The sequence below is a fragment of the Gadus chalcogrammus genome, chromosome 18, assembly GCF_026213295.1.
Source record: "Gadus chalcogrammus isolate NIFS_2021 chromosome 18, NIFS_Gcha_1.0, whole genome shotgun sequence".
NCBI classification, from domain to species: domain Eukaryota; kingdom Metazoa; phylum Chordata; class Actinopteri; order Gadiformes; family Gadidae; genus Gadus; species Gadus chalcogrammus.
The window spans coordinates 2,313,231-2,340,712 of NC_079429.1; the positions used below are offsets into that span (position 1 = coordinate 2,313,231).

A 27,482-nucleotide genomic window follows, 5' to 3' on the forward strand; every position below is an offset into this window, starting at 1 on the left:
AATAATAAACCAGTCCCTAAGTTTAAAGGCTTGACCACTTAATCTTGGTCTAAAGGTTTGATGTCATTATGAATATAATATAATCGTCGAGAGTAGTGGGACGGCTCAACAAGCCCCAGTGGCCTAATGGATAAGGCACTGGCCTCCTAAGCCAGGGATTGTGGGTTCGAGTCCCATCTGGGGTGGATCTTATTTTCACGCTTTCATAATTAGTTTAAATCAGATCAAACCTCAGCAATCAAAAAATCATATATACGAATAAATAACATGCAATGCAAACGGTAACGCCTTGATCTCGGCATGCAAATATTTCCAATGCATTTCTGGGGTATGATTTAATTTCTTTGTCCAATTTCAAATATAAATGTGTTTGAATATCAATATTTCCCTCTAATTGGTTTTGGCAATGATACAGATATTGTAGAAACGTTGGAATTATTCAGATGTTAAAAACAGATAACACTTTATTAGGATCTGGAAGAAGGTTTAATTGGGATACATAAAGTAAATGATAATGCCCTTTGACAATGATGCATTATAGTGCTGAACAAGGCCATTTTGACATAACTGCCATGTCTATGGAATAAATATCTAAATTTATAATCCCAGAATGGTTCCATATAGGTTCTATGGTGTAATGGTTAGCACTCTGGACTCTGAATCCAGCGATCCGAGTTCAAATCTCGGTAGAACCTGTCTTTTTATAACCGCTCTCATTATAACCACGATTTCGTTAAAGTGAGAAAACTAAAGCATCAACAATCACAGAAACGGACCCCCACAATATATATCGCTCTATCTAAAAAAAAAAGAATTACAAATTACATGAAGTACCCTGGTTTCCCTAGTTTTGTTGCCTCCTCAAATGCCGTAAAGCAGCAGTCGCAAAACTTCAAAATGGCGACCTCCTTTGCAGAACGTTATTTACTTTCTCGTTCATTTATTTACCATCTAATATCTCAACATGCGAGATTCAAGAGTGCTAAAACCAGCAGTTTCTTAAAACAGGTCATCTATTCAAGTCTTGGCTACACGTTGCGAAGAGATAATTCACAGGTAAATGCATGATTCATTTGCTTTAGGAATGAGCTATACTATACTACTATACCACTTCTAGACTAATCTATTTTTATTGTTACAGGTTGCCAGAGTACATATTCCTATCGGTAGATACACATTTTCTTCATGGTTAATTCACAAAATGCTTTGTTTTCTACATGCACGTTGGAATGGTATACCTTGTAATGTATATTTATGCCGTAGATCGGCTCAAAGTATCGTACTGTCGAAGCGGTGGTGCTGGAGGACAGCATGTCAACAAAGGTGAGTCTGCTATGTGAAACATGATATCAAATATATAAACACGAAAGCCACTTGCTTTCACCGATTCAGGTCTGCAGAGAGTCATCGTCTCACGTTTTGATTCTCTTCGCATTAGTCAACACAAAAGCGGAGATCAGATTCCATGTGCAGACAGCGGACTGGATCCCACTAGATGTTCGACAAAAAATCATTGAATTGGTGAGTGGTGAGTGCAAGTGCTAATTCATACAGTTTCATTTGAGTCCATCTTGACCGCTATCCATACAGCCACACAGTATGTTTTCATTTAGTTTTCTTTTTTTTATGGAGAAGAGCAAGAACCGCATCAACAAGGCAGGGGAGCTTCTGGTGACGTCGGAGCTCAGCAGGAGCCAGCGGCGCAACCTTGAGGACTGCATCGACAAGATCTCCACCATCATCGCTGAGGCCAGCGAGAAGCCGCGCGAGCCCACGCCTGAGGACATTGCCCTGCGGGCTGTCAGGTGAGAGGGGCTGACCATACCGTTTAACTCCCAAGTACTGCGATCACACCGGGACATGTACCATGCATCCCATTCCAAGGGGCTATTTCATAACTCCATACACAATATATACATTATAACACTGATAACACTTAATCAGTAAGAAAGCATCAAGAACAGAATGCAGCAGAGATTATTGTGTTTCTGCAGCTATAATGAGGGGAAGAAAGAAACAAATTCCTCGTGGTGGAATGGTGGAAGCTTAAAAAGACTCAAAAGGATCAGGGGTCTCATTGATAACCGTTGCGTACGCACAAAACGGGGCTGAAAGTGGCGTACGTGACTTTCCACGCCAAGGTTGTGATCTATAAAAAACTAACTTGACGGGAGAATGTGTGCAGCCCAAAGCAAACTCTGACCCATGCGTACGCATGGATTGGAGGAAAAGGAGAATTGTGTGACACAGACGGTGTGGTGGTGAACTGTAGTCAGACAGAAGAAATGTAGAGTGAGAAGAACGATTATGTTTTATCATTTCCCTTCATGAGTTAAATTTCATCCTGTATCATGAGTTAAATCTATGTAATCAGAATAATTTAAGTCAATTGCGTTATTTCTCAGTTATAACTCCAGAAACATCTCCTTAGAATCTAAATGAAAATTCAGATTCAAAATTCTCTATTTAATCCCGTCACTCCATACTGTCCACTGACGGCGCGACTGCATGGAGAAAAGCATCTGTCCAACATGTGTCAATAACGTAATATTTTTATGTGACACTGTAAACACATAATCAAATGTCAATTAAATCCCAAGTGTGGAAAACCAAGCCACATACTCCTCATCACAATCGTTATATTATTGTCCGTTCCCTTTTGATGCTTTTCATGACAAATCAGGCATCAAAAAGGGGTTATGTTCAAGAACATTTTACATGGGTGATTTCAAACTGATTATCCAAGGTGTTCTCGGTCTGTCTTATTACCGTAACCCTATAAATACAGCGGTGAGCCCCGTGCGTAATGCTGCACCATGGCACTGCTGGCACTGCTGGAGGACCATGCAAATAGAGGGAGAAGGTCTTCAGGAACCATAACGATTTAAATTTGGTACATAAAAATATGTACCGTTATGTCAGGCCACTTCTTTTTTAATCCTGGGACTGTGTGCTCCGTGCCACTGACAGAGTTCACTGCTGCAGCAACATGTTGTCACTCACTCTGCTTTTTGTTGTTAGTGATCCCAATCCCGTGACCGCCGAACCAAGCTTTTCTCAGTCCTTCTGCCATTGTTTCCGACAAGACAAAATACTTGCATCTGAGTCTGTTTTATATGCAGATCGCATTCATGAGGTCGTTTGCATTGACCAATTATGGTTAAAAGGCACTCTGTGATTTATAAAGCAAAGATTGCTTAGGGGTGTGCGTACGCAGGGTTTTATAAGTCTGAATATTTTTTGGCTCAAGCAAAACTTGGCTTTTGGGCGTACGTACACTTCTGGTAACGATCCCACGCACAGTTTTATAAATGAGACCCCTGGCCGGTTTGCCAAAGTTAATTTATGACGTTGTCTATGTCGAGATGTAAATCAATGTAAACAGCTTGAGTTCCTAGAAAAACGTCCAGATACTTTAAAACAGTTTTAGACAAAAAATGTTTGCTAATTTGGTGGTTTGTTTCACATTGAAGACGAAGTATTAGAAGTACATGTGACTGATTAATAGTACCAGGGGAGATTCAATTTTTTCGTGGTCAGTTTTCAGATATTTCATTCCTCAAGGCCCATAAAGTTATGACTGTTTTTGTATTATATCGTCTTAACTTTATAGATTGTAACCTCATGCATATTCTGTATGAGTTACCATGTAAGGTATAAACGGTTTATCCTTTAAACACAATGTGTCTTGGGTTCTGCAGACTAAAGAAGATGAACAAAGAGCGACTGCAACAGAAGAAGCTCAACTCAACCATCAAGCAGAGCAGACGCGTCGATTTCGACTAATAATGACCTAGGAATAGAATATTATTTAAGGTTATTTGTGCCTCAAGATTCGGAAAGAATGTGTATTTAAAGGGAAGGCCGCCAGGGGGCGCTGGAGGGCCCGCCAACTTGTTCGAAAGTGTTTCAAAACATTGTATATTTTAAGCTTTCATCATGCAATACCATTGTAAAAAATGTATATATTTAATAAATGATTATTGTACACCGTAACATCTAAATACTGAAATTTTTACTAATGGCGTTACATTTCCTAAGTGTGCTCAAGTGAAAGAGCCTTAATATTAACATCAAGGCTTTATTAAAAAATATATATATTGTATTGTGGATAGTAGGCCTGTATTATTTATTTAATCCATATCACATAAGGTTTGGTTAAAAAAAAAATTACACAGGGATCAAATTCCCCCATTTGGAAGCAAACCAGGAACCTTGACCTTTGCCCTCCCCTGCTGCCAGAAAACGCTGAACTGTTATTAGAGATGTTATTTTTAATAACATGATTAATAGCCATTTTTTATTGAGCTTTGCATACCTAAAGGTATGCTCGTTTTGTTATTCATAGGCCTTATTTTCCTTCCTCTTCCGGAAGGTGATCCCTTGCTTTTATCTTTGGCAGGACCCACTATTTCTGGATTGTCCCAAATCCTTTTATCTACAAAAATGTTTCGTTTTTTGGTAAACTTCAAGGCTGGTATTTTGGAAGGGTAATATTGGACAGAATTGGTCTTTTTGGTTTCGCTGCTGCTTGTCAGAAAAGCTCTTGGCAACGGTTGTGGAACGATTGGATTGTAAAGTGTTTTCTGTTTTACCTGTAGAGGCTAAAAACAACAACACAACTATCTACACCACATCTGCACTCCTATTAGTTTCGGTCAGAATGGACAAAGTAACGATCCATTCTCAGTTTCACAACAGTTGCAAACAAGACAGCGAAAACCCAGCCATTGAGTAGACCACTTCTCATGCTTTTATTTTAGCATTCACAATAATTAAAAACATCTTGATTTATTATACATGTACAGGATAAGTACACAATCTCTCCTCTAAAACCATGAGAGTGGGTCCCTGCCTTTTTTTTTTTAGAAACCCTTTGCAGAAAAAAAGCAATCAACACGAACAACATGAATGCAGTGATGGGAAAGTCGTACTGTTTTAGTGAGAAAAACAAAGGGAATGAACCCAGTGGGCCATACAGAAGAATTGGAAAGTAAAAGTAAAACACATTGGCATGGAAATGATAACCCAGAGGTAAATGCTCTTTGCTACAAAGACATGGTTGCAAGCATCAGATCTGTATGTGTCACTGTTTAGGACCTCTGTCATCGAACCAACACTGAAGAAGAAAACAATTGCACTGCATAGAAAAAAAGAACGTTAATTCAAATCCGTTAGCACCAAAGTTTCTGCAGGCATTAGTGGCAACATTATGGGAGTGATGTAATCTATTGAACATCAATATCCGGGCCTCTGAGTGGATAATAGCACCGTGAAAGGCTTTTGAATCCCCCCTAGCCTGGGCCAATTGGCTTGTTGTGTAAAATGTACCCCCTTGTGTGATGAAAAGTTCGGGTGGACTTCTAATATGAGGTAGCCATTCAAAATGAACCAAAATGGGGATGACTTTGGATGTCTTGTTCTGTGGCTGTCTGTCCCGTGGTCTGGGCAGCAGCTAAGCTGTTTCTTTCAGATGTAAAAACAAGAAGACGCTGCACACTTTTTACAATTTATTTAACACCAGAAAATGGTACACATCATTTGTTGTCTTCAATGTCCTTCTGCAGTGGTAAAAAATTGGCAAAAGTCACCTGTGGTTCATCATGTGGAACTTTTTTGTTTGCTTGGTTTGTTTTTCAAACTCCGGGGGGAAATTTTACACAAGTATATATTATTTTCTTGTTGCCAGAGGAAAAGATTCTTTTAAAGTGTCCTTGTAGTCGGTTTCGGTTGATGTAGCAGTCCCCTACATCAAGAAAATGCTTCTTGTGTTCGGAAAAAAAAGTCTTCAGTCTAGTAGTTTTTTGACCAATGGCAGCCGAATGAGTTTTGAATGCATAGAAAAAAAGGTTTAGAGATGACCGCTAGAAAAAAAACAACAATTTCATGTCCATATTTCTTTGATTTTTTTTTTACAAGAAGCAAACGGGGCCAACTTCCACGCCGAATTCCTGATCAGCAGCGCCAACATCCATAGGAGCAATGTCAATGATTGGCAGGCGGGAGGTTTTCGATGTCTTGTAGTCGATGACTGCCTTGCCCCATGAGCCAGTGTGTGACTGTGGAGGGAAAGAGAAACAAACACAATGAATACATGGCCATATTTAGTCTATCTTTAATTTCTCTCACATACGTGTAAAGAAGCCCAAGTAGAGGCAATCTGGTTTTGTGTGTATCGTGTGTAGAGCAGAATAGAGTGGAGAATAGAGTAGGAGAATCAGAGTAGAGTAGGAGAGGCAGGTGGTGATCAGAGAGTAGAGCAGCGAGTGTGCGGACAATAGAGTAGACAAGAGAGTAGAGCAGTGAGTGTGTGGACAGTAGAGAAGCAACTGTGTGGACAGTAGAGAAGCAACAGTAGAGCAGCGAGTGTGTGGAGAGTAGTGCGGCAGAGGGAGGGAGTGGAGTCTCACCGTGCAGCCATCCTCGCTGACGGTGTATGTGAATCGGCTGTTTCCCTCGGCTCTGATCTCCACGTCGTTGGAGCCCTGCAGCAGCAGTGCCTTCTTCAGGTTGCCGGTGTTGTCGTCCATGTAGGCCACGCTGTTCTTGCAGTGGTAGGTGACGTTCTGGCTGGCCTGGTTGGACATCAGGCGCATGAAGGTCATCTGGATGTTGACATCCTCCTGGTCAGAGCCCTCGGAGCCATACTGGAACTGTGAGAGAGGGAGAGAGAGAGAGAGAGAGAGGGAGGGAGGGATGGGTTATTCACACGCAATGCTGGTCTGTTCCCAACTCAATACATTCCAGTTTATGCTCTCGTGGGTCAATTCAAATTTAAATACAAGCCCTTAATCCGAGTTACAATCTCAAGGGGCTCCGCTGGTCACAATTTCAACCCCTCCACTAACCCTATAGCCCCTCAATGGCAAGGGACAAGCCCCTTAAGGCCCAATCCCATTTCTACCCCTTACCCCTCCCCCTTGTTTTGAAGGGGTAAGGGGTATTAATGGGATTGGGCCCAAGTATCAAGGATAGATATCTTGGGAAGCCGTTCCAGCTGAAACGCTTTGTGGCCACAGTAGCGTTATGTATCAGGACTATATGTGTGACTTGGTTCAGACAGTGAATTGTTTAAGGGCCTCCTTGTCCGGGGGGCTTGTTTACCTGGAATCCACCAGTCATGGACTCGCTGAACCACACGGGCTTCTTCTCCTTGATGTTCTTGCTCAGGTACCAGTTCTTCATGGGCACCACGGACTTGGCGGGGGCGATGCAGGTCGCGCCGGTCTCCATGTTGCAGTGAACCTTGATGGCGTCGAGAGCGGAGCCCTGGTTGGGGTCCACCCAGTACATGCCTGTTCCCAACACAGACCAGCGACCGTGTTAGCAACACAGACCAGGACAACATCGGACAGGAATGAGCTCCTCATTGAGGCCTGAGCTCCACCCTAACTACTCATGACTAGCTGAGCTCCATCCTAACTCCTCATGACTAGCTGAGCTCCACCCTCACTCCTCATGGAGGCCTGAGCTCCACCCTAACTCCTCATGGAGGCCTGAGCTCCACCCTGACTCCTCATGGAGGCCTGAGCTCCACCCTAACTCCTCATGGAGGCCTGAGCTCCATCCTAACTCCTCATGACTAGCTGAGCTCCATCCTAACTCCTCATGGAGGCCTGAGCTCCACCCTAACTCCTCATGGAGGCCTGAGCTCCACCCTAACTCCTCATGGAGGCCTGAGCTCCACCCTAACTCCTCATGGAGGCCTGAGCTCCACCCTGACTCCTCACGGAGGCCTGAGCTCCGTGGGTGCGGGCCGCCCGACGTACCGCTCTTCCACTCGGGGTGGCACATCCTCAGGTCGCGGCACATGCGGGCGGGGCTCTTCTGGCTGCCCTCGGGGTCACGGATGTTCTCGACGGTCTGGGTCAGGGTCTTGAGGGTGGCGTCGACCTCGTTGTCGCGGTCGTTCATCAGGTTGGGGTCGTCGGCGCGGTAGTGGCCGCCGCCGCCGCGGTAGGGATCGGGAGCCTTCTCCTGCAGGGGCTGGGCTGGGAAGACCCATCCGCCGCCGGGGGCTCCGGCGGGTCCGGGGGCTCCTGGGAGACCGGGGGCACCCTACGACCGGGGTGAAAGAGCACCGGGGTCAACACCGCTCTTTTTATGTGTGTGCGCGTGCGCGTGCGCGTGTGCGTGTGTGTGTGTGTGTGTGTGTGTGAGACGTACAGCGGGTCCCATCTCTCCGTTGCGACCGCGGGGGCCGGGGGGTCCGATGGGGCCGGGGAGTCCGTTCATGCCGTCCTTGCCGGGGACACCGTTGGATCCAGAGGGTCCCTGCGGAGATCAAGAGGGGGGGAGTCAGCTCTGTTCCCCCAGGAGGAGGAGGAGGCGGTGGTGGAGGTGGTGGTGGTGGTGGTGGTGGTGGTGGTGGTGGTGGTGGTGGTCGGTGGGGACACTGTACGGGGGGGGGGGGGTAGTACTCACTCGGGGTCCGGCGGGTCCGTTCACGCCGGCGGGTCCTTGCTCTCCGTGGACTCCCTGCGGGGGACAAAACGCGATGAGTGACCCGTGGGACTAGCGGCCGACGGGCGCCTGGAGGACAGCTCCGCGCCGCCGACCGATAGGAGGGGACGGAGAGCGCCCGTTGGCACGGTGATGGTGAGGGGGGGGGGGGTCGGTGTACTTACGGAGGGTCCGGGCATTCCCTGCATTCCGTTTAATCCTCTGTGTCCCTTGTGTCCTCTGTCTCCTGCCTCTCCGGACTCTCCCTTGTCTCCGCGACCGCCAGCAGCGCCCTGTCACCGAAGAGAGGGGGGTCAGCCGCCGTGTGTGTGTGTGTGTGTGTGTGTGTGTGTGTGTGTGTGTGTGTGTGTGCGGGCGCTATACGTACAGCAGCACCACGGGCACCAGCGGGGCCAGATGGGCCTGAGGGACCGGCGGGGCCCTGGAGGAGACGAGAGGAGGAAACGTTTTACTGCGTCGGTTATTCTACAGGCAGCTGAACGACAGCCGTAGGGCCCGTGTTCAACCGGCGGCCATCTTGGTTCTAGAAGAGTTCCACGTTCAGTGTTAAGAACCAAGATGGCTGCCAGGGGTAAAAGGTCCATATGGAAAAGCACTCGTCAAATTACTAGATTAGTACAACTGTATTTTATAACAGTTCGAAGGTCCCCCAATTCGAGACTCTCGTTGCTTTAAAATGAACTAAAATGGGGTGTAGAAGAAGGCCGCGTTTCTTACGCCCTCTCCGCGGTCTCCGTTCTTTCCAGAGGGTCCGACGGCTCCGGGGGCGCCAGGGGCTCCGGGGGCACCAGGCTGTCCGGCGTTACCAGACTCACCACGGTTTCCCTAAACACACACACGAGGAGAACCCGCCGCCGGATGAGTACAGTGATACGGATCTGGTCCAGGATCAGATGTTAAAGGTGTGTTTGTGTGTGTGTGTGTGTGTGTGTGTGTGTGTGTGGGGGGGGGGGGGGGGGGGGGGGGCGACGACAGTGTGCCTACCTTGGCTCCAGCGGGTCCATCGCGACCGGGGGCACCATCGTGTCCGGTAGATCCCTGTGGAGCGGACACATCAGAGCTAAGCTAGCTCCCCATCATTCTTCACCATGGGTCAGGACGTTGGCTCGGACCAACGCCCAATCAGCCCAGACCTCAACACTATCCACTCGATTTGAACTTCGATTCATCGGTCGCATCGTTGGTGAATAATGTGTAACTACCTCAAGGCGATGCTGTTTAACAGGTACAAAAGATGCTAATGGCTCATTCCATTTCAATATTAGTAAAAGTTGTATCGATATCTCTATAAGGGTTTGTGTTATTTTATGTTTATGTACATTTTACCGGTTTCTCTTGCAAAAGAGCATTTTGATTCTCAATGAGATCGAAATATTGTCTATGTGTCCTCTATATTCTCTGTAGATAGATACTCTACATGTCTGTAAACTCTGCTCATCATAGGACTTACTCAAACCCAAGTGAATCCTGTTGCTACTTTCACTCTTTCCTTTCTAATTCCCCGAACTCAAGATGGCGTCGGGCTCATGAGGTGAACTCTGACCTCGCGACCAGCCTCTCCGTTGGCACCAGATGCGCCGGGGGGTCCCATGGGGCCGGGGGGTCCACGCTCGCCGAAGGGTCCTGAGGATCCCTGCTTACCGGGCTCACCCTGACGGGGGTCAAGAAAGAAAGAGGTTGGATCACTGAACGGAAGGGGAGCAGGACAAGGGCCCGACGGGAAAGACTAAACAGTGTAAACATAACATGTATGTTGTGAATGTATCTGTCCCTGAATCATCACTTAATACAAAGGTTTCATTTTCAAGTTAAGCCGATAGCTAGTTGACGAGGCGCCGCGCGACGCCCCGAGAGGGAAGCTACTCACTCCGGGGCCGGGAATGCCGGGGAATCCACGCTCTCCACGTTGTCCGGACAGACCGAGGATACCACGCTGTCCACCGATACCCTGGGGTCCGGGAATACCTGGGGCGCCCTGGGACACGGCGACAACAACACACGCACAGGGTCAACCACAGGAACACCCACAATCACAACACGACTAGTCACAACACTGCTGGTACTGATGCAGGTGATGGTGATGGTGATGGTGATGGTGGTGGTGGTGGTGGTGGTGGTGGTGGTGGTGGTGGTGGTGGTGGTGGTGGTGTTGGTGGTAGAGGTGGTGTTGATGGTGGTGGTGGTGGTGGTGGTGGTGGTGGTAGAGGTGGTGTTGATGGTGCCGGTGGAGGTGGCCGTGTTGGTGGAGTCTTTTTGCAGGACTTACAGCGGGGCCATCAGAGCCTTGGGATCCCTTCTCTCCGGCGGGTCCGACGGTTCCGACTCCTCCAACCTCACCGGGGCGACCGGCGGGGCCGGTCTCACCGCGACCTCCCTTCTGTCCTTCCTTTCCTGTTGGCCCGGTGGGTCCGGGGAGTCCAGATGCTCCCTGTTAAAGTCAAGGAGAGGGTCCAGGTAAACGCCGTGGCGAACAAGGCCACATTTTGCTGCGGTTCTGTAGTCCAGGACTAGTAGGAGGTCTAGTGGTAGGAGGACTGAGACTCACAGAGGGGCCGGGGGGTCCCATTCTTCCAGCGGCTCCGGGGAAGCCAGTAGCACCCTACGCAGGCAGAGAAGGAACAGAGTGAGCCGACGACATCCATCTCCATCTCACGCGTTTTGTTGTATTGTGCCGGTTCGCCAACTGCGGCGGTATTCCTGACGGGGTTCATCCGATACTTACAGGAGATCCAAGGCCACCACGAGATCCTTTAGGTCCTGCGGGTCCAGCGGGTCCCTGTGAAACACCAACGTGCACATGGGTTACGCCACGGAACACGTTGCAGTACCGGCCTCTACCATGCAGGGGGCGCTGTTGTGTGGAGCATCTCATCGTTGAGGAGTATGACACTCCGGAAGGTAATGCTTGTTTATTCTTTAGCTACTAGACGCTACGGGTAAACAGGGGCGGTGATGTTACGAGCAGGGCTAACGTAGACTCGGGTCGCGTCGTGACGCAGAGCGGGCGTTGTAACTATGACAACAGGTGGCCTACCTGAGGTCCGGCAGATCCGACGATTCCGGAAGAGCCGGGTGCACCAGCGTCTCCCTTGGGTCCGGACTCTCCAGACTCTCCCTTGGCTCCAGGCTGACCGTTGTTACCCTGGTGGGGGGAGGGGGGGGGGGGGGGGGGGGGGGGGGGAACCATGAGCAGACACGGTGAGCGTGGAGAAGGGTGGATGTTTGTGATAAATATTCAAATGCGGCGCTCTACGACCGAACGCGGTTAGCCGGGCCACTCACAGGGGGTCCGGCGAATCCAGCGGGTCCAGATGGACCAGACTCTCCACGCTCACCCTGTGTGAGGAAGAAGAGGAGGAAGAAGAGGAGGAAGGTGAGGGAGGGGAGAGGTCAGAGGTTAGAGACGCCAAGCGCTGAGCGGCACTGAGCAGAACCGAACAGCACTGAGCAATACTGAACAGTATGGATCAGCACTGGGCAGAACTGAACAGTATCGATCAGCACTGGGCACAGCAGCTTAGTTTATGTTTTAGGGGGAGGGGGGTTATACTTACAGGGGCACCGCGTCCTCCGGTGGATCCAGCGGGTCCTACGGCACCACCCTCACCCTGGTGAACGAGAGTAGAGGAGGAGGAGGAGGAGGAGGGGGGTGAGGTGGAGGAGGTAGGAGAATGAGGAGGAGGAGGATTGCTGCTGCATCTGCTACAGCTACAGCCTATTACGCCTTAAGCTAGAAACGCTCTTACTGCTACAGCTACTATAACTACTACTTTAAACAACAATGACTCTGACTGCTGCTCATGTGTCTTCTTCTTCTACTGATGATGAATATTTTCGCGTGATGCGGGCGGCGTCCTCTTCGTCTCACCTTCTCTCCCTGACCACCGGGGGGTCCTGGGGGTCCGATAGCTCCAGACATGCCGCGACCGCCGTCCTTTCCGGCTCCGCCCTCTCCTCCCTTGGCTCCGCCGTCTCCCTGGTAACACAAGCCCAATCGCACGGGTTAGGGTGCTTTGTTTCCGATTGAGTGCATGGTGGATGCACGTGTGACGTCATGTGGGAGGTTGCGTGTCGTTACGATTTAGTACTGTCGTGTCATGTCAATGTCCACTCGCTGAATTTGAGTTAAATTAGGTTTAGGTCAATCCAACCTAATTGAGTAAGTTGAATTCAATTCAAAAGGGACTCCGACATGAAGACCCATTTAAGGTGAATCGGATGAAATCAATTAAATAGGACCTTTGCCTTTTAAAGAGTCTAGTCGTTGCCGAGGGAGAAAAGACGTTTGAAGGCCGCCTCATGTGATTTGTTTTAACATCACGGGGGCCTCGGTCCCTGCCCCCCCAGCTCCTGGTCCTGGTTGACTGGGTGACTGGTGACTGGCTGATTGGCTGAATGGGTGACTTGGTGACTGGGTGACTGGATGTCCGGTGCGTTACTCACTCTCTCTCCCTTGGCTCCGGACAGGCCTGAGGAACCGCGCTCACCGGGCATTCCCTGCATTCCTGGGGGTCCGTTGCCACCGGGGGCGCCACCGGCACCAGTCTCTCCCTACACATACACACACACACACACACACATACAGACACAGACATACACACACACACACACGAGGAAGACAAAAACATTGTGAGTAATGATGCAAGGGTTCTCCATCCAATGCAGTCGAACGGACGAGTTGGATGCACAGGTGGACGACTCATGGCTCGTGGTTTGTAGGTGGGCGCGTACGGGTCAAGTCAAGCCAATTGGACTACTTTATCATTTGATCACGGTTACGATCTCAAAGGGCTTCGAAAGCCACAATACATGAGTAAGGGATCCCTACTTCTTTGGGATGAGGTTTGGAGTGTAGCCGGTGCCATTATGGACAACAAATAATAGGTAAAGGAAAAACAGTCAAACGTAATCACAATGCTAGTAGGTTCAATGCTAGTTCCCTAGCGTACCTTAGCTCCGTCGTTGCCTGAGGGCCCGGCGGCACCACGGGGGCCAGTCTGTCCAGTGGGGCCGTTGGATCCACGCTCACCGGGGACACCACGATCACCCTGGGGAGGGGGGGGGGAGAAGGACCTCAGTGTCAGGCGAGTGGGGAAGTACCGGACATGGGTAAAAGTGTGACAAAGGAAATGACAACAAGCAGCCTGCTCATGGACAGGAAGTGGTACTTACTCTGGATCCAGATGCACCGAAAGGTCCAACCTCACCGGGGGCACCCTGGGGGGGGGGGAGAGGGGGGAGGGGGGAGAGGGAGGGAGAGAGAGAGGAGGTGAACAACCTAATTCCTTTCCGAGCAGAAGATCAGATGGAGTAGATCCTAAATTAAATGAATTGGTTGTTTAATTGTATGTCACCTGTGCCTCGATAACACTAAGGCCAAGGCTATTATGAATCAGGCTAAAGGCGTCAGTGTGTAATCACCCGTGTGCCTTGTACGTAGCTACCTGGTGGCTGAACAATGCAGCCGTGCACTTCCAAGTATTATCATGCGGGAGTATTCTAGATTACTACGCCCAAAACATAAATCCCTGCAGCTCATGTCATTGGTGGAAGAGGTTCATCCTCCGTGTTGTACCCAGCGGCGGCGGCGGGGGGGGGGGACACCTACCTGCTCACCAGGCTTGCCAGTCTCACCAGTAGCTCCTTGGAGTCCGGGGAGTCCCTGTGCGGGGGATCAGAGGGAGGAGGGATGAGTTTGAGTGGGAGGCGCCTCGTTTTATTCGAGGTGCCATATGAATGAGGTTTGTTTGTTGTCCTGTTAAAGATACACTAATATCCGTGTATTCTATATTGTTGTGGAGGAACATACCTGGAAGCCAGGGGATCCGCCGGGGCCGCCCTCTCCCTTCTCTCCTGCACCTCCCTAGAGAGGAGAAGAGGAGGGGAAGAGGAGAGGAGGTGAGGACACAAGGAGGATGAGAAGAGGACAGGAGGACTTGAAGGACATTCTGACTACGGGTGATGCTATAGTGTTGAAACGCTATCGCTTAGCGACAGTGGTGTTTTGGTATTTCGGGCTGACTGTGGTGCTGATGAGAGTCATCGCCGTGGTTCCGGAACACGTCAAAAACTTGATGCATGGATCGGATTGATTGTTCTTTTGATGTGTTGTTCAGTGGATTGGGTGATCGATGATCTATTCATTGATATGTCACGTGGTTCATTGGGTTGACTACTTGATGGGTTGATTCATCGATCGATTGATTACTTGATCATGGATTCAACTATTGATTTGGGTGGTACTCACAGCTGGGCCAGAGGGTCCGGGTGCTCCAACATCTCCATCTTTGCCGGGGGCACCCTGAGGAGAAACACATCCCGTTAGAGCCCTGGTCCTCCCATTGAAGGGTCCATGTTGAACCTTCTAGGGTGAGGGGGGGGGGTGGTGGTGAATCAGCAGGTCATACTTACAACAGCGCCGGTGTTTCCAGCGCCTCCACGCTCACCAGGCTTGCCAGACTCTCCCTAGGACGAGGAAGCAGAGGTTCAAACCTTCCATCCTTGTGCCGCCAGGTAAAACATAAAGTGGCGACTTCTGATCCAAAAACTGAAATATTTAGAGGTTTGGAAAATGCGAAAGCGATCCAGTTTTTTTGGGGACTCACTGTGGTTCCCTTAGTTCCGGGGAATCCCATGACTCCGGGCTGACCTCTGGACCCAGCAGGTCCGGCTCCGCCAGAGCGACCATCTTGTCCGGTGGCACCCTAGAGAAGACAGCATGAGGATGAGGGGTTAGGCAGAGCTCAGCCTTCATCTCACAGGTCTTAGCCCATGAGGGACACCGTGAGAAGTGCAGTTTGTTTTGTTTTAATATATATTTTCTGCAAGGAAATCGGTTCACTCGATGGAAAATGGAGGAACAGGAACTTACAGAGGGACCAGTCTTGCCGTCGGGTCCAGGGCTGCCTGGGCTACCAGTCACTCCCTGGGAGGAGAGAACAAAACAGAAGACCTGTTGGAAACCTTTCACAACCAAAAACACCTCGTATGTTTCTGCAGCTCAATAGATGAGGACTTCGGTACTTGAGCAGTGAAACCCACCTTGGATCCGGTCACACCGGGCTCACCGGGGCGGCCAGACTCTCCAGTTGCTCCTTGGGGTCCCAGGGGTCCGTTGGATCCACGCTCACCAGGGGCTCCCTGTCAATCAACCACACAGTCAGCTAGGGCTAGGACCACAGTCAGGTAGGGCTAGGCATTACAGTCAGGTAGGGCTAGGACCACAGTCAGGTAGGGCTAGGCATTACAGTCAGGTAGGGCTAGGACCACAGTCAGGTAGGGCTAGGCATTACAGTCAGGTAGGGCTAGGCATTACAGTCAGGTAGGGCTAGGCATTACAGTCAGGTAGGGCTAGGCATTACAGTCAGGTAGGGCTAGGCATTACAGTCAGGTAGGGCTAGGCATTACAGTCAGGTAGGGCTAGGCATTACAGTCAGGTAGGGCTAGGCATTACAGTCAGCTAGGGCTAGCTATTACAGTCAGCTAGGGCTAGCTATTACAGGTCCTTGTAGGGCTAGGGATCACATTCAGGTAGGACTAGGTATTACAGTCAGGGAGGGCTAGTTGTAACAGTTCAAGTTTGAACATGATGTTGATGAAGGCTAATCTTATTTTTTTATTATTTAAACTACTAATGGAGAGACTCAGGAGCAGTTATGGGATGGGCGTGGTTATCAGGTCGAGGATTGAGGCCCTCTAGCTGTTAATGATCACAATGAACGTCCTTGTGTTTGAAAGGTGCTGTATGAATACACTTGCCATGCCTATGCATGACCATACAACCCTGGCAATGAAGGTCAAGGGCATTTTGGGTCACTGAGAAGTTCTCTAGCACTGTTCACATTTCAAATGCTATGATGATATTTAGCTTTTATCCAAAGCAACTTTGTAAGGGTGCCCTTATGCAGAAGTAAGGGTGATTATAGGTAGGTACCCTGGGGATGTAAAGTATTGATCCTAGGGCTCAGGGCCTAACTGGACAACCTTCCCGCAATGCTAACGCAATGTTTCCAGATCATATAATTACAATAATACTGCAGAACCAATACATTGTACACAGTTCTGGAATAACCTTGACAACATCAACGTTAAGACTAATGAGTGCTGAAGATGTTTACTAGGAGCTACGTGGGGTCAACAGAATAACGCTCTGAAGATAACAACATTATGGAGTCTTGCAGAGGACCTTAGCGAGCACACGTAGAAACTCACCTTGCCGCCAGCGCCTCCATCAGTTCCGGGTAAACCGCGAGATCCGGGGGATCCCTAAAGGGACACGCAAAAACACACACACACACACATTTAGACTTTTCAGGGGTTCATCAACTTTTCATTACATGAGCCATTAGACCAGTTCAGTGTGCCCTATGAACTAACTTTTAACTCGCCGGAATCAGTCGTCCTTTCTCTCTGCACCTTGTGAGGCGAACTTACGTATCTCCACCTGGATCGCCACCCATAGTTTAAGAATTGCTGATGTAGCTCAAGGCTACTGGCAGAAATCCCCTTGGGAATAGTGAATGCTTTGGACAAGCGGGAGCGGTCTAATCGCGGGAAAATCAGTTGTCTTGTGACGGGATATGAAAGCAGATTTTGACGATTTTTTTTATCGGGAAATACTTCGGATGTTCCAAGATGGCGTCCTGCTGAGCACTGCACTAAGACAAAGGGGGTTGTGGGGGGGGGGGGGGGGGGGGGGGGTCCGAGAACAGAGTTGCTTGTGTGTAATGTAGGGGGGTAGTAACGTACACGCTCGCCGGGGGGTCCACGGGGTCCACCGCCGCCGGGCTCACCACGGCCTCCTCTCTTGCCCTCCTCGCCGTTGGGTCCAGCGAGTCCCTGCACTCCGGCGGGTCCCTGGGGAGGGAAGAGCGGCACAGAGGGACGTTGGTACGGTCCGGTCGGCCCTCAGGTGAGCTCACGCTGAGGCCACAGGATGGCAAAACTAAACAGGAGGGAAAGTAGACCACTGGCCACTTACGGTCTCTCCCTTCACACCTGGCTCTCCCTTGGGTCCGGGGGCTCCGGTCTCACCCTGGGAGAGAACAGACACACACACGCACACACATGAAAGAATGAATTACGATTCCTTCACCAGGTCATTGGACTGCTGAGGGTTTAACAGGTAGTATCGAACAGGATCTACTGTGTAACTAATAGGCTCTACTGTGTAACTAGTAGGATCTACTGTGTATCTAACAGCATATACTGTGTATTTAGTAGGCTCGACTGTGTATCTAAAAGGCTCTACTGAGTGTTTAACAGGTGTTCATATCTAGCAGTATAGTGTGTTTAACACCTGTGTTCTAAGCAGTATCTTCTGATTGTTTAACACCTGTGTTTTGGATTGTATCCAATGAGTGTTTAACAGATGTTTAACAGGAGTTTATCCAGCACTCTATCCAGCAGCATCTCCTGTGTTTAACAGGAGTTTAACTGGTGTTTAACAGGAGTTTAACAGGTGTTTAACAGGAGTTTATCCAGCACTCTATCCAGCAGCATGTCCTGTGTTTAACAGGAGTTTAACAGGAGTTTAACAGGTGTTTATCCAGCAGCATGTCCTGTGTTTAACAGGAGTTTAACAGGAGTTTAACAGGCGTTTATCCAGCGGCGTCTTTACTCACATTGTTTCCCTTGGGTCCGGGTGCACCGAGACCTCCCTGAGCTCCAGCGGGTCCACGGCCTCCGGGGAAGCCGGGGGCACCAGCGATACCACCGGGACCCTGCAGAAGGCCCAGGCGTGTTACTCAGAGACAGACGGGGGCATTCGGTACAGCGGACCATCGTCTGATGACCGAACCATGTGTTGATGTTGATTGTTTCTGATACTTACAACATTTCCCTTGGCACCAGGTGAACCATCGCTACCGGGGTTTCCCTGTTGGGAAAAGAGCGGGTAAATACAAATACACAAAACACTAATATTGTCCAAATCTCCTCTACAAACAGCTCGATAACGATGTTTACGTTGTTCTTTATTATTTGTATTTGACGATTGGGTTTTTCCACATATAATGCCTCCATTTCCCCTAAGGAATCATTACATCCATCTATGAAGGATCTAATTGATCTATTGGGCATTTCCGAGAGGGACCAATCAGAGGTCCTCATTGGTACTCACAGCGACTCCGGCGGCTCCAGCGGGGCCGGGGTTACCAGCCTCACCACGGGCTCCCTGAGGTCCCTCGTTACCGCGTCCGCCCTGGGGGCCAGACTCTCCCTGGGGGGCCAAGCAGAAGGGGTTAGAGAAGCACGCCTCGCTCACTGTGTGTGTGTGTGTGTGTGTGTGTGTGTGTGTGTGTGTGTGTGTGTGTGTGTGTGTGTGTGTGTGTGTGTGTGTGTGTGTGTGTGTGTGTGTGTGTGTGTGTGTGTGTGTGTGTGTGTGTGTGTGTGTGTGTGAATTAAGAGGTGTACTGTGAATGGCTAATTATTAGGGTTTGGGTTAGTTAGCCCATCAGTTGTGTTCTCGTGGTTGTGATGCAAAAAGTTTGTACCGAATACTGAATTGTAATCATTATTGTGCGTTGATTCTGTCTTTCTCAGGTGAGAGTGACATGGGTCCCAGACAGGTGGAACCAGGAGGAATAATCCCCCGTATCCCCGGATGAAGCTCCTTGTGTCTTTACAGAGGTCAGTCCTCGTCTCCATGGTGATGGTGGTGGGGTGATGCGGGGGGCAGTGGGGTTGGGGTGTCTATGGGGACTCTCACCTTGATTCCAGCACCGCCGGGGAAGCCAGGTGGGCCAGCAGATCCGGTGGGGCCCTAGGAGACGACAAACAAACAAACAAGCGTCTCGATAACTCTGTCCTCCAATCAGACACCAGGAAATAAAACCATGATCGATCAATAATCAGACAGGGTGTTGAACGCTGATCATTCTGATCGATAATACTCACAGGAGGTCCGGAGGGTCCACCGTTGCCATCGTTACCGCGAGCACCCTGCAGAAGAAGAAGAAGAAGAGTGGATCAGGATTTTTGGACATTTATCGACGACGCATCCTTTTGGGGGAGGCCATCTTGAAACCAAAGGACACTGGGAAACTTGTGCGTTGTTATGCAGACTATCTCAGGGGATTTTCACGGATGCTACTTGATGGATGCAGGGGGCCAGACTTACAGATGGGCCAGCGGATCCAGGGCGACCTCTCTCACCGGGAAGACCACGAGCTCCCTACGAGAGAGAGAGAGAGGGGGAGGGAGAGGGAGAGGGAGAGGGAGAGAGACACACCATGTCAGAGGGAAGGTTCATGACATCTAATATCATCCCTTCATCGTACATATTGAATCTCAATCTGGACGTGGTTGTGAATGAATATCGAATCAAATCAAAACTTTATTGATAGTGCTTTGCACGCGAGGCGAGACTGAGACCAAGACTCACCATGGCGCCGGGGATACCGTTCTCGCCAGAGGCTCCGCCCTCTCCCTATAGGACACACGAGGAAGAGGAGGAAGAGGAAGAAGAAGAACAGAGTGATTCCCTCAGCACTTCATAATGACATTTTATTCATGTCTGTATACATTTTATTTAACGAGAGGAAATAAAAAAACGAGATCAAAGATCATTTGCCAAGAGGTCCCTGGTTGTCCAGCAGCAGAGGTCAACGACATCGAGTGTCGGACCGACAACAACAACAAACTTTACAATGCCATCACGTTTACATCTACTTTAAATCAAACGTAAAGACATTCCCTGTCACTAGGGTCAGCGAGTCAAGCCCAGACCGATTGCAGAACCCGGCAGAGTCTTAATGCTCCAGGCAGGGCCGTAGCACCAAATCCTGGGCCCCTATACTATAGCTACTGATGGGCCCCCCTGCGCCAGTTTGTTGACGGGGGGGGGGGGGGGGGGGAGACTGGCCGAGAGGTAAAAAAAGATATATATATATATATATTTTTTTTTGGTCATGGGCCCCCCCTCTGCCTTGGGCCCCCCCCACAACTGTCCCCTTTGTCCCCGCAGTCCTACGGCCCTGGCTCCAGGGCTCCCTGCCTCGTACCTTGGGCCCAGCGGGTCCAGCGTCTCCCTTGGCTCCATCCAGACCGCTGAATCCCTGCAGGAAGAGGAAGGAGAGACGGGGTTAGACGAGGGGTCGGTCGGAGAGGAGCAGAGGCTGACGTCTAGCCTGCCGTGCGCTGGGTGGGGTCGACACTCACTCTGTGTCCCTTGATGCCGGGAAGTCCGGGAGTTCCGGGGTGTCCACGGGATCCCTGGAAAAGAGGAAGAGGAAGAAGAAGAGGGAGGAGATGATGAAGGTATGTGCTATAATAATAATAATAATAATGCTAGGAGCTAATATTACCTTAAGATAACATCACTATATTTTCAACATGAGTAATTTATAATATGTGTGTTAATAATGAATTGTACCGAACATCACTACTGTTTCCTGACTCTTATTTCGACATCACTTCTGGTTCCTGACTCTTATTTTGACATCACTTCTGGTTCCTGACTCTTATTTTGACATCACTTCCGGTTCCTGACTCTTATTTTGACATCACTTCCGGTTCCTGACTCTTATTTTGACATCACTTCCGGTTCCTGACTCTTATTTTGACACGGGGCCAGGGCTGCTCACCTGGGGGCCGGCGGGTCCACGCTCACCTGGGCGACCAGGCTTGCCGGGCTCACCCTGTTGGACACACACACATGACATGAGAGAGACATAGAGGAATAGGAAAGCACCTTATATATACATAAACATATGTAAAACAATACAAGATAGCACAAGAGAATATAACAAAGGAATATAAATGTAAGATGTGAAAACATAAGAGAGAGAACATGTTAGGACAGGAGATGGTTCTTACATCATCTCCATTCTTGCCAGGGGGGCCACCAGCTCCACGGGATCCCATGGGGCCCTGGAGAAAACAAACACAACATGACCTTATAATACACACAGTAACGCAACTACAATTACAATCACAACTACACTGTCATTATGCTGCTTCCTATTTATAACGTCTTAGATGGAGTTGTAAGGCGCACATTCTGCATTCATTCTGTTCTGTAAGTGTGTGTGTGTGTGTGTGTGTGTGTGTGTGTGTGTGTGTGTGTGTGTGTGTGTGTGTGTGTGTGTGTGTGTGTGTGTGTGTGTGTGTGTGTGTGTGTGTGCGTGGACGTGTGTGTACTGTAGAAACATGTACACTGTTTCTACAGTATATACATTTCTACAATTCACACACACACACAGACACACACACACACGCACGTAAACACACATGTGCAAGGGCGCAAAGCATACTAAATCTGTAGAAAGTTCTATACTCTCAGCTGAACAAGTGGCTTGGAAGCCATTGTGTGACAGGACTGCGTTGAGAGTCGACCTAGTGTAGACGTAGGTTCATGAGAGGCATCGATACGCATGAATACATTAATACTTACAGATGCACCGGGCTCTCCAGGCTCGCCTGCGGGTCCAGTGAAACCCTGAGGACCCTGTCGGTTCAAAAGAGGGAGAGAAAGAGAGAGAGAGAGATTTAGCGAAAGTCAAAAGGTCTGTGTCTATGATCTAGTGGTTCAAAGCAATTATGCTATCTGAACAACCCCTTCGACCCATCTTGTCAGAAGGAAACGGTCGCTAAACATAAAAATGTGTTGTTATTGTTGTTGTTGAGCAGGATCTAAAATGGTGTCAGAATACTCACGCTAGATCCGGCAGAGCCGGGGGAACCACGGCTACCCATAGGACCCTGAAAACGAAGAGAGTCAAAGATGAGATCACTCCTTTCCTCAGCTCACATCTTAACACACATTGACTGCTGAAGTGATAAGCTATCAGTAACGGTGTAACCGAAAGCATGAAATACACCCGTGCTATTAACAACTGTGACCAGAAGGAACACAAATGGACAATTCAAGCAACTTCCTAACGCTAATACACTCAAAGACGGCCGCATGCACCCCGCAGCCATATTGGTTCCACCTCCGTTCTAAACGCCAAAGATGGCCACCGATGGCAGCCATCTTCAAACCAAGGTGACCGGCCGCCATAGGGGACTCAGGCCAATGTTGCCAGTATTGTCCCGGTGTAGTTTAACAGCGGCGTGCGCTGACTGCGTACCATGGGGCCAGGGGATGGGTTGCCACCACTGGATTTGGAGTGGTCGGTGTAGCTCATTTGAGGAGAGAGGTTCTGTCAACAGAGGAGGAAAGAGTCATCCATTAGAACATAGTTCAATACATATCATGTTTAGTGTGTTAATATACATATGTATATACATCAAAATATTAAAATAATAATATTAATCATTGACCCAGATTATTGTTATGTGTTCTTGGCTACAAGACATAGTGGACATTTAATTTAATAACATTGAGATAGAACTCTAATCCAAAATGCTGATTTCCACTATAAAATCAATATTGTGCAAGCTAGGTTGAGTGCATTGTTCACTAGCTCTGTTCTGTTTCACCAGAAACGATGCAAAGAGAGGGGCCATCAACCTTGAATCAGGGTATCTTCAACCTGGACCTTCTCACAAGGCCTAGGTAGAAACAGCAGAGCGCTGTACACACTGCCAGTGCTGAATCTGTCTGGAACAATGTTCTCAGTGTCTTAACGCTATATCAAACATCATCTCTTCTATAGTTATCTGATGAGTTAGGTGTGACCAAAGGCGAGAATTGTTGGTTTAATATTTAAGGTTAATCTGAAAACTCCCATGAAACATGGCATGTATCCTGACTGAAATGGATTGCTCTTCCATAATACAGAAATTCTACCCAGGATTGTAAACAGTGTGCTGAACCACAACAGGTGGTTCAGGAAATCAACAATCACACTGTTATCTTCTGTCATTTAGCATTCAACCGTCACCCTGTATTCTGTCCTGTACCCTTTCCATCCGGTCTTTGCAAAGCATCATGGGTCATTTGTCGTTTCGGGTTTCCCCAGCAAGGGACGTTTGTTATTCGCTACATTCGGGCCGTCACATGACGTGTGTGTGTGTAAAGATCCCCTCTCCCGCGCTACGCCAACATTAGATTCCATTCCCAGTCCACCACGTCAGAAACAACCCCAAAATGGCCGCCGCCGGTGGCCAAAGTTTGAAGAGAATTCCGACATGGGTCATGTGATGTCTGGAGGTGCAGCAGACTTACTCCGCCAAGGCCAGGGGGTCCGGGAGGGCCGGGGGGGCCAGCAGGGCCGTCCACACCGGGCCTGCCATCGTTACCGGGGGCACCAGGGGGACCCTGCAGCAAACAAAACAGGGGACATAGAGCCTTAATAAACGGGAGTCGTCGGCGGTCGGTTGATGGGGGCCCGATTGGGGTTGTGGTTTGTATGGTGGATCGCCTCATGTTTGACACGAGGTGATGACGGTACATTACAATACACCGTCAGTGCGTGGGGATGTGTTCTGTCTGTCTGTCACTGGTCACATTCGTGGATTGCTGTTTGCTTGAGCTTAGATTAAATATCACCCGCTTGAATTTGTAAATCTGTCGAGGCACCGAGTTTGTGTGTTCAATTTCCTTTCTAAATTTTTTGAGATTACAATTGCTTGTAATCTCCTTGAACTCAATTCACCTGGAATTTGAGGTCAAAGCTCATCTAGGGATTCATGTCATTTGATTGTGAATCGGTGCAAAAATATATTTTGCATTGTGTGCTTTTAAAATTGATGGTTTGTCCACGTAGGGCCCTATCTATAAACAACGATCCCCATCCATGACTAGGTGACGAAGACTGCGCTGGGTTGCACGTGATTTGAAACAGAAATGAGAAACAGATACATACCCTGTCTCCGGCCCCTCCAGGGAGTGATTCCTGCAGAGAGCAGAAGAACAGTCAGGCTTTACTGCAACCTTTCTCACTGTTCATATAATGTCAGCTGTTTTGAACCATGGATGCAGAATCATCAACAACATACAAGTGTTCAGTTTAGAGCCAAACAAGGTTTGTTTAGGAAATGCGCAAGACAGAACACAAAAGAACAACCTATTGTCCAATTTAAAGTCAAGACATGCAACACATTTCCTTAAATTTCTGTGAATAAAAAGCATATCTACCTCGTAGTCGTTGCCTGTGGGCACCTGGACACCTATAGCGATAGAGGAGAATATGTATTATATACCCAGAGGAACTGAAAACCATGACTTCATATATCATATGCAATGTGTAGCCTAATGTCTAGACTACACATTGTAGCCTAGACATGTATAAAATATTTTTTAAGGGATATTTTCCTTTGTGGATGTTTTTGTTCTGTTTGTGTTTAAGGGTCCACTATAAACATTTAACTATAACTATAATTAACTCTGGTATCACAATAATGTCTGCAGACTAGTAGAATGTGGAAAAAAAATAATGGACCTTCCATTGGCAACAAGTAGGCCTTCATCCCCCTCTTATAAACTGCTTTAATTATAGTGATCTCAGGTTGGAATCTTAAACCTATCCATGGAGTAGGGGTAATCCATCATTGAAAAGGATCAATTACATTGAGGAAAACAAAGCGTTATTCCAAAACGATTCGTTGTTGGATTCAAATCCTCAAGCAAGTGGTCGTAGGCTTAGGGCCTAAAAATCCAAGTCAGGGCCAGCAAGCATATCGACCTGCGGCAGCATTGATGCGTAAAGCCCACCGAATGAGGTGCCTGGTGGGTCAACACATTCCCCCGCACTAGATGGCGCCAGAATGTGATGTAAAAAAGAAACCTGAAATAAAGTTGAAGAAATGCTGTAAAAGTAGTAGAAAGAGCGGTGGTGTACCATCGACGTCGGGGCAGATAGGGCAGCACTCTCCGTCGGGAATGATTGGGTCGTCGCAGTCAGACGAATCCTCGCAGATCACTTCGTCGCACAGGGGTGCTCCGTTGTCACACACGCAGATCCGGCATGGCTCTGGCTTCCACACATCCTTGTCGTTGTACAGCTGTCCGTCTGTCCGGCAGCTACCCAGTGGGCCTGACGAGGTAGGAAGAGAGAGTGATTATTTTTGACGCTGCAATAACATGAAAAGGGATTGTCACTGAGGGAAAATGAAAAGGTCTGCAGCCCGTTGACTAAACCGCGCACCATAAACTCACACAGTAGCCATGCTTGGGAACTGTTGTGTCCCCACAACACAACACACAAGTCTCAACTCGTTTTTATTCTACACCTTAACGCAAGCAGGTCTCTTAAAGTAAGGCTGTCCCACGTTCAAGCTTAATAGATATAAATGCAATGATGAGTAAAAAAGGACAATAATTACAACAACAGCAATATTAAATAGGAACATTTAGTTAGTAGCTGTAGTAAAAGTTTAATGTGGCAGAGGGATGACCTTTAAACTGCACCGACTAATGGAGTTGTGGTTATTTGTTATGGCTTGCATCAATTACATCTATGTTCGATTTCCCCATGAGTAAAATAAACCAAATACGTCCCCAGTGTCCATGGTTTGCGCATACAAGTCTATTGACAATAGTCTGAAAAGCGTCGAAATAGTGAATGAATCAGGTGTGCTTTTGAAGCGTTGGTCTGAAAGTAGCTTCGTCCTGTTAATTAGTGGGTGCTGTGACATGTTCAGCCACATCGGGGCGCTGTTGGCCCGTGAACGCCTCCCGAAACACACCCTTCGCCGCGGTGATTAATTGACGTCTAGACAAATTGAACTCGACGCCAGAGTTCCAGCAATTTTCCATTGTCCTTCGAATAACTAATATTATGTACAGTAAAAAATATTAACTGAGGTAAACTCGATGATTTGAAGGAACTTCAGCATACGGAAGTGTTAAAATTGAACAATCGATCGATGGAAAATGATTGTTAAAAATACAATGATAATTTATTTTTGCTTTAGTTAATAAAATATACGTTTTATTTAGTTTGTAAAGTTTAAATAATATGCAACACAGTTATTAGACATTCGATAGCAGATACTGCTGGCAACGTTGGAGTTTTTCCATGCTGGTGGTTAATGATCTCAACCTTAAAAGAATAAAACTTGTTTTAAATAGAATAATAGCTATTTATACTCAGTATAATAGTAGTATTATCTTCCTTTTCTTTTTTTCCACGAGTTGGATTTTATATAAACTTGAGCCGATGGGTTGTGCATCCCAAAAAAAAAAAAGGGTCTGATGGTTATTCGGGTGGTTCTTGACTCTTGAACAACTCCACATCTGCACGCCAGAGAAACTTTGATTTGGGCTACGACATCATACAACAGTTGGAAATGGAGCAGTTCTCCCTTTCCAACAGAGTATGCGTCTAATATAACGGTGACATCACTGAGAAACCGCTGTCCAACCATTGCGTAAAGTGAGGCCACTTGGAGAGGGGTCGTCTCCCGCAGAGCTCTATCACTCCCAGACAACAGAAACCCCGCTCAGCATCCTCCTCCACCTCAGCCTTCCATCCCACAAAACTCCAATCCCATCAACGTTGCAAAGTAAGTCGGACTCACCTTCACCCTCGTCCTGACCTCTGACCAAAAGCACTGTTGCGCTGAGCAACAGCGCTAACCGAATATCCACAAAGCTGAACATGTCTAAATATTAGACATGTAGACTCTTTGAGGCAAGGGGAATCCTGTTTTTTCCTCAGACGCCACTCATACAAATTCCAGTCCGGTCTGTGTAACTCCAATCCAGACCCTAGCAGAAACTCCCTACTGCCTAAACAAATGAGAAAGCATGGCTTTTATATGCCAAGGCTTTTGGGGAGGTCCCGGGAACGAGCAGATAAGTTCAACATGTCCAAGTCCTAGTCCCTCCTTCTTCATCCAACGGGGCCGCCTTAAAAAGCCTTTGAAACAAGTTCACGTTTTAATCTCTGTATCGGGACAGCAGTGCGCCGGACGGGCTGCGTCTGGATGCGCCTTATCATCCGGGCTGGCGGTGGATTTTCTTAACTTTAGTCACTTTTTTGGGTGGTTGTAAAGGCGTTGCTCTCATCGCGTTGGTTTTATAACACTAGGAGTTCGTTTGAAGTGTTGTGTTGGACGATGGACCAGGCACCGTTGGCTTGGGTCGTTTGCGTTGCCCTTTTTGTGTTTATTGAGAAAGTGGCGTTTTG

General features: G+C 48.3%; 2 protein-coding genes and 2 non-coding genes across 5 annotated transcripts; 3 read left to right on the top strand and 1 right to left on the bottom strand.

Annotated features, from left to right (window-relative positions):
- Window positions 1-112: 112 nt before the first annotated feature.
- Window positions 113-185, top strand: trnar-ccu (transfer RNA arginine (anticodon CCU)). Its single transcript has one exon. It is a non-coding gene; the product is annotated as a tRNA-Arg (tRNA).
- A 438-nt stretch (window positions 186-623) lies between these two features.
- Window positions 624-695, top strand: trnaq-cug (transfer RNA glutamine (anticodon CUG)). The gene has a single exon. It is a non-coding gene; the product is annotated as a tRNA-Gln (tRNA).
- A 163-nt stretch (window positions 696-858) lies between these two features.
- Window positions 859-4,011, top strand: mrpl58 (mitochondrial ribosomal protein L58). 2 transcript variants are annotated; one of them, XM_056577802.1, is made up of 6 exons: window positions 859-1,056; window positions 1,142-1,166; window positions 1,264-1,323; window positions 1,439-1,521; window positions 1,633-1,805; window positions 3,702-4,011. In XM_056577802.1, exons 1-6 carry the CDS (start codon window positions 898-900, stop codon window positions 3,784-3,786), a joined length of 585 nt encoding a protein of 194 aa, XP_056433777.1. In that variant the 5' UTR covers window positions 859-897; the 3' UTR covers window positions 3,787-4,011. The 2 variants fall into 2 exon arrangements, with proteins under 2 accessions (XP_056433777.1, XP_056433778.1); XM_056577803.1 differs by having other exon boundaries at window positions 861-1,056; window positions 1,636-1,805; window positions 3,702-4,010.
- Window positions 4,012-4,730: 719 nt separating this feature from the next.
- Window positions 4,731-27,092, bottom strand: col1a1b (collagen, type I, alpha 1b). Its single transcript, XM_056577777.1, has 51 exons — window positions 26,872-27,092; window positions 25,191-25,385; window positions 24,488-24,519; window positions 24,216-24,245; window positions 23,576-23,668; window positions 22,536-22,607; window positions 22,120-22,164; window positions 21,857-21,910; window positions 21,280-21,333; window positions 21,048-21,101; window positions 20,623-20,676; window positions 20,466-20,519; window positions 19,847-19,891; window positions 19,583-19,636; window positions 19,360-19,404; window positions 19,172-19,225; window positions 18,584-18,682; window positions 18,296-18,340; window positions 18,087-18,185; window positions 17,444-17,497; window positions 17,212-17,319; window positions 16,675-16,728; window positions 15,505-15,603; window positions 15,335-15,388; window positions 15,069-15,167; window positions 14,875-14,928; window positions 14,711-14,764; window positions 14,273-14,326; window positions 14,072-14,125; window positions 13,636-13,680; window positions 13,413-13,511; window positions 12,907-13,014; window positions 12,332-12,439; window positions 12,018-12,071; window positions 11,746-11,799; window positions 11,498-11,605; window positions 11,186-11,239; window positions 11,009-11,062; window positions 10,730-10,891; window positions 10,331-10,438; window positions 10,007-10,114; window positions 9,448-9,501; window positions 9,181-9,288; window positions 8,831-8,884; window positions 8,628-8,735; window positions 8,425-8,478; window positions 8,167-8,274; window positions 7,770-8,058; window positions 7,105-7,295; window positions 6,411-6,653; window positions 4,731-6,059 (listed from the first exon to the last, which is right to left on the bottom strand). The coding sequence occupies exons 1-51, from the start codon at window positions 26,951-26,953 to the stop codon at window positions 5,913-5,915; spliced, it is 4,362 nt and encodes a 1,453-aa protein (XP_056433752.1). The 5' UTR covers window positions 26,954-27,092; the 3' UTR covers window positions 4,731-5,912.
- Between the last annotated feature and the right edge of the window lie 390 nt (window positions 27,093-27,482).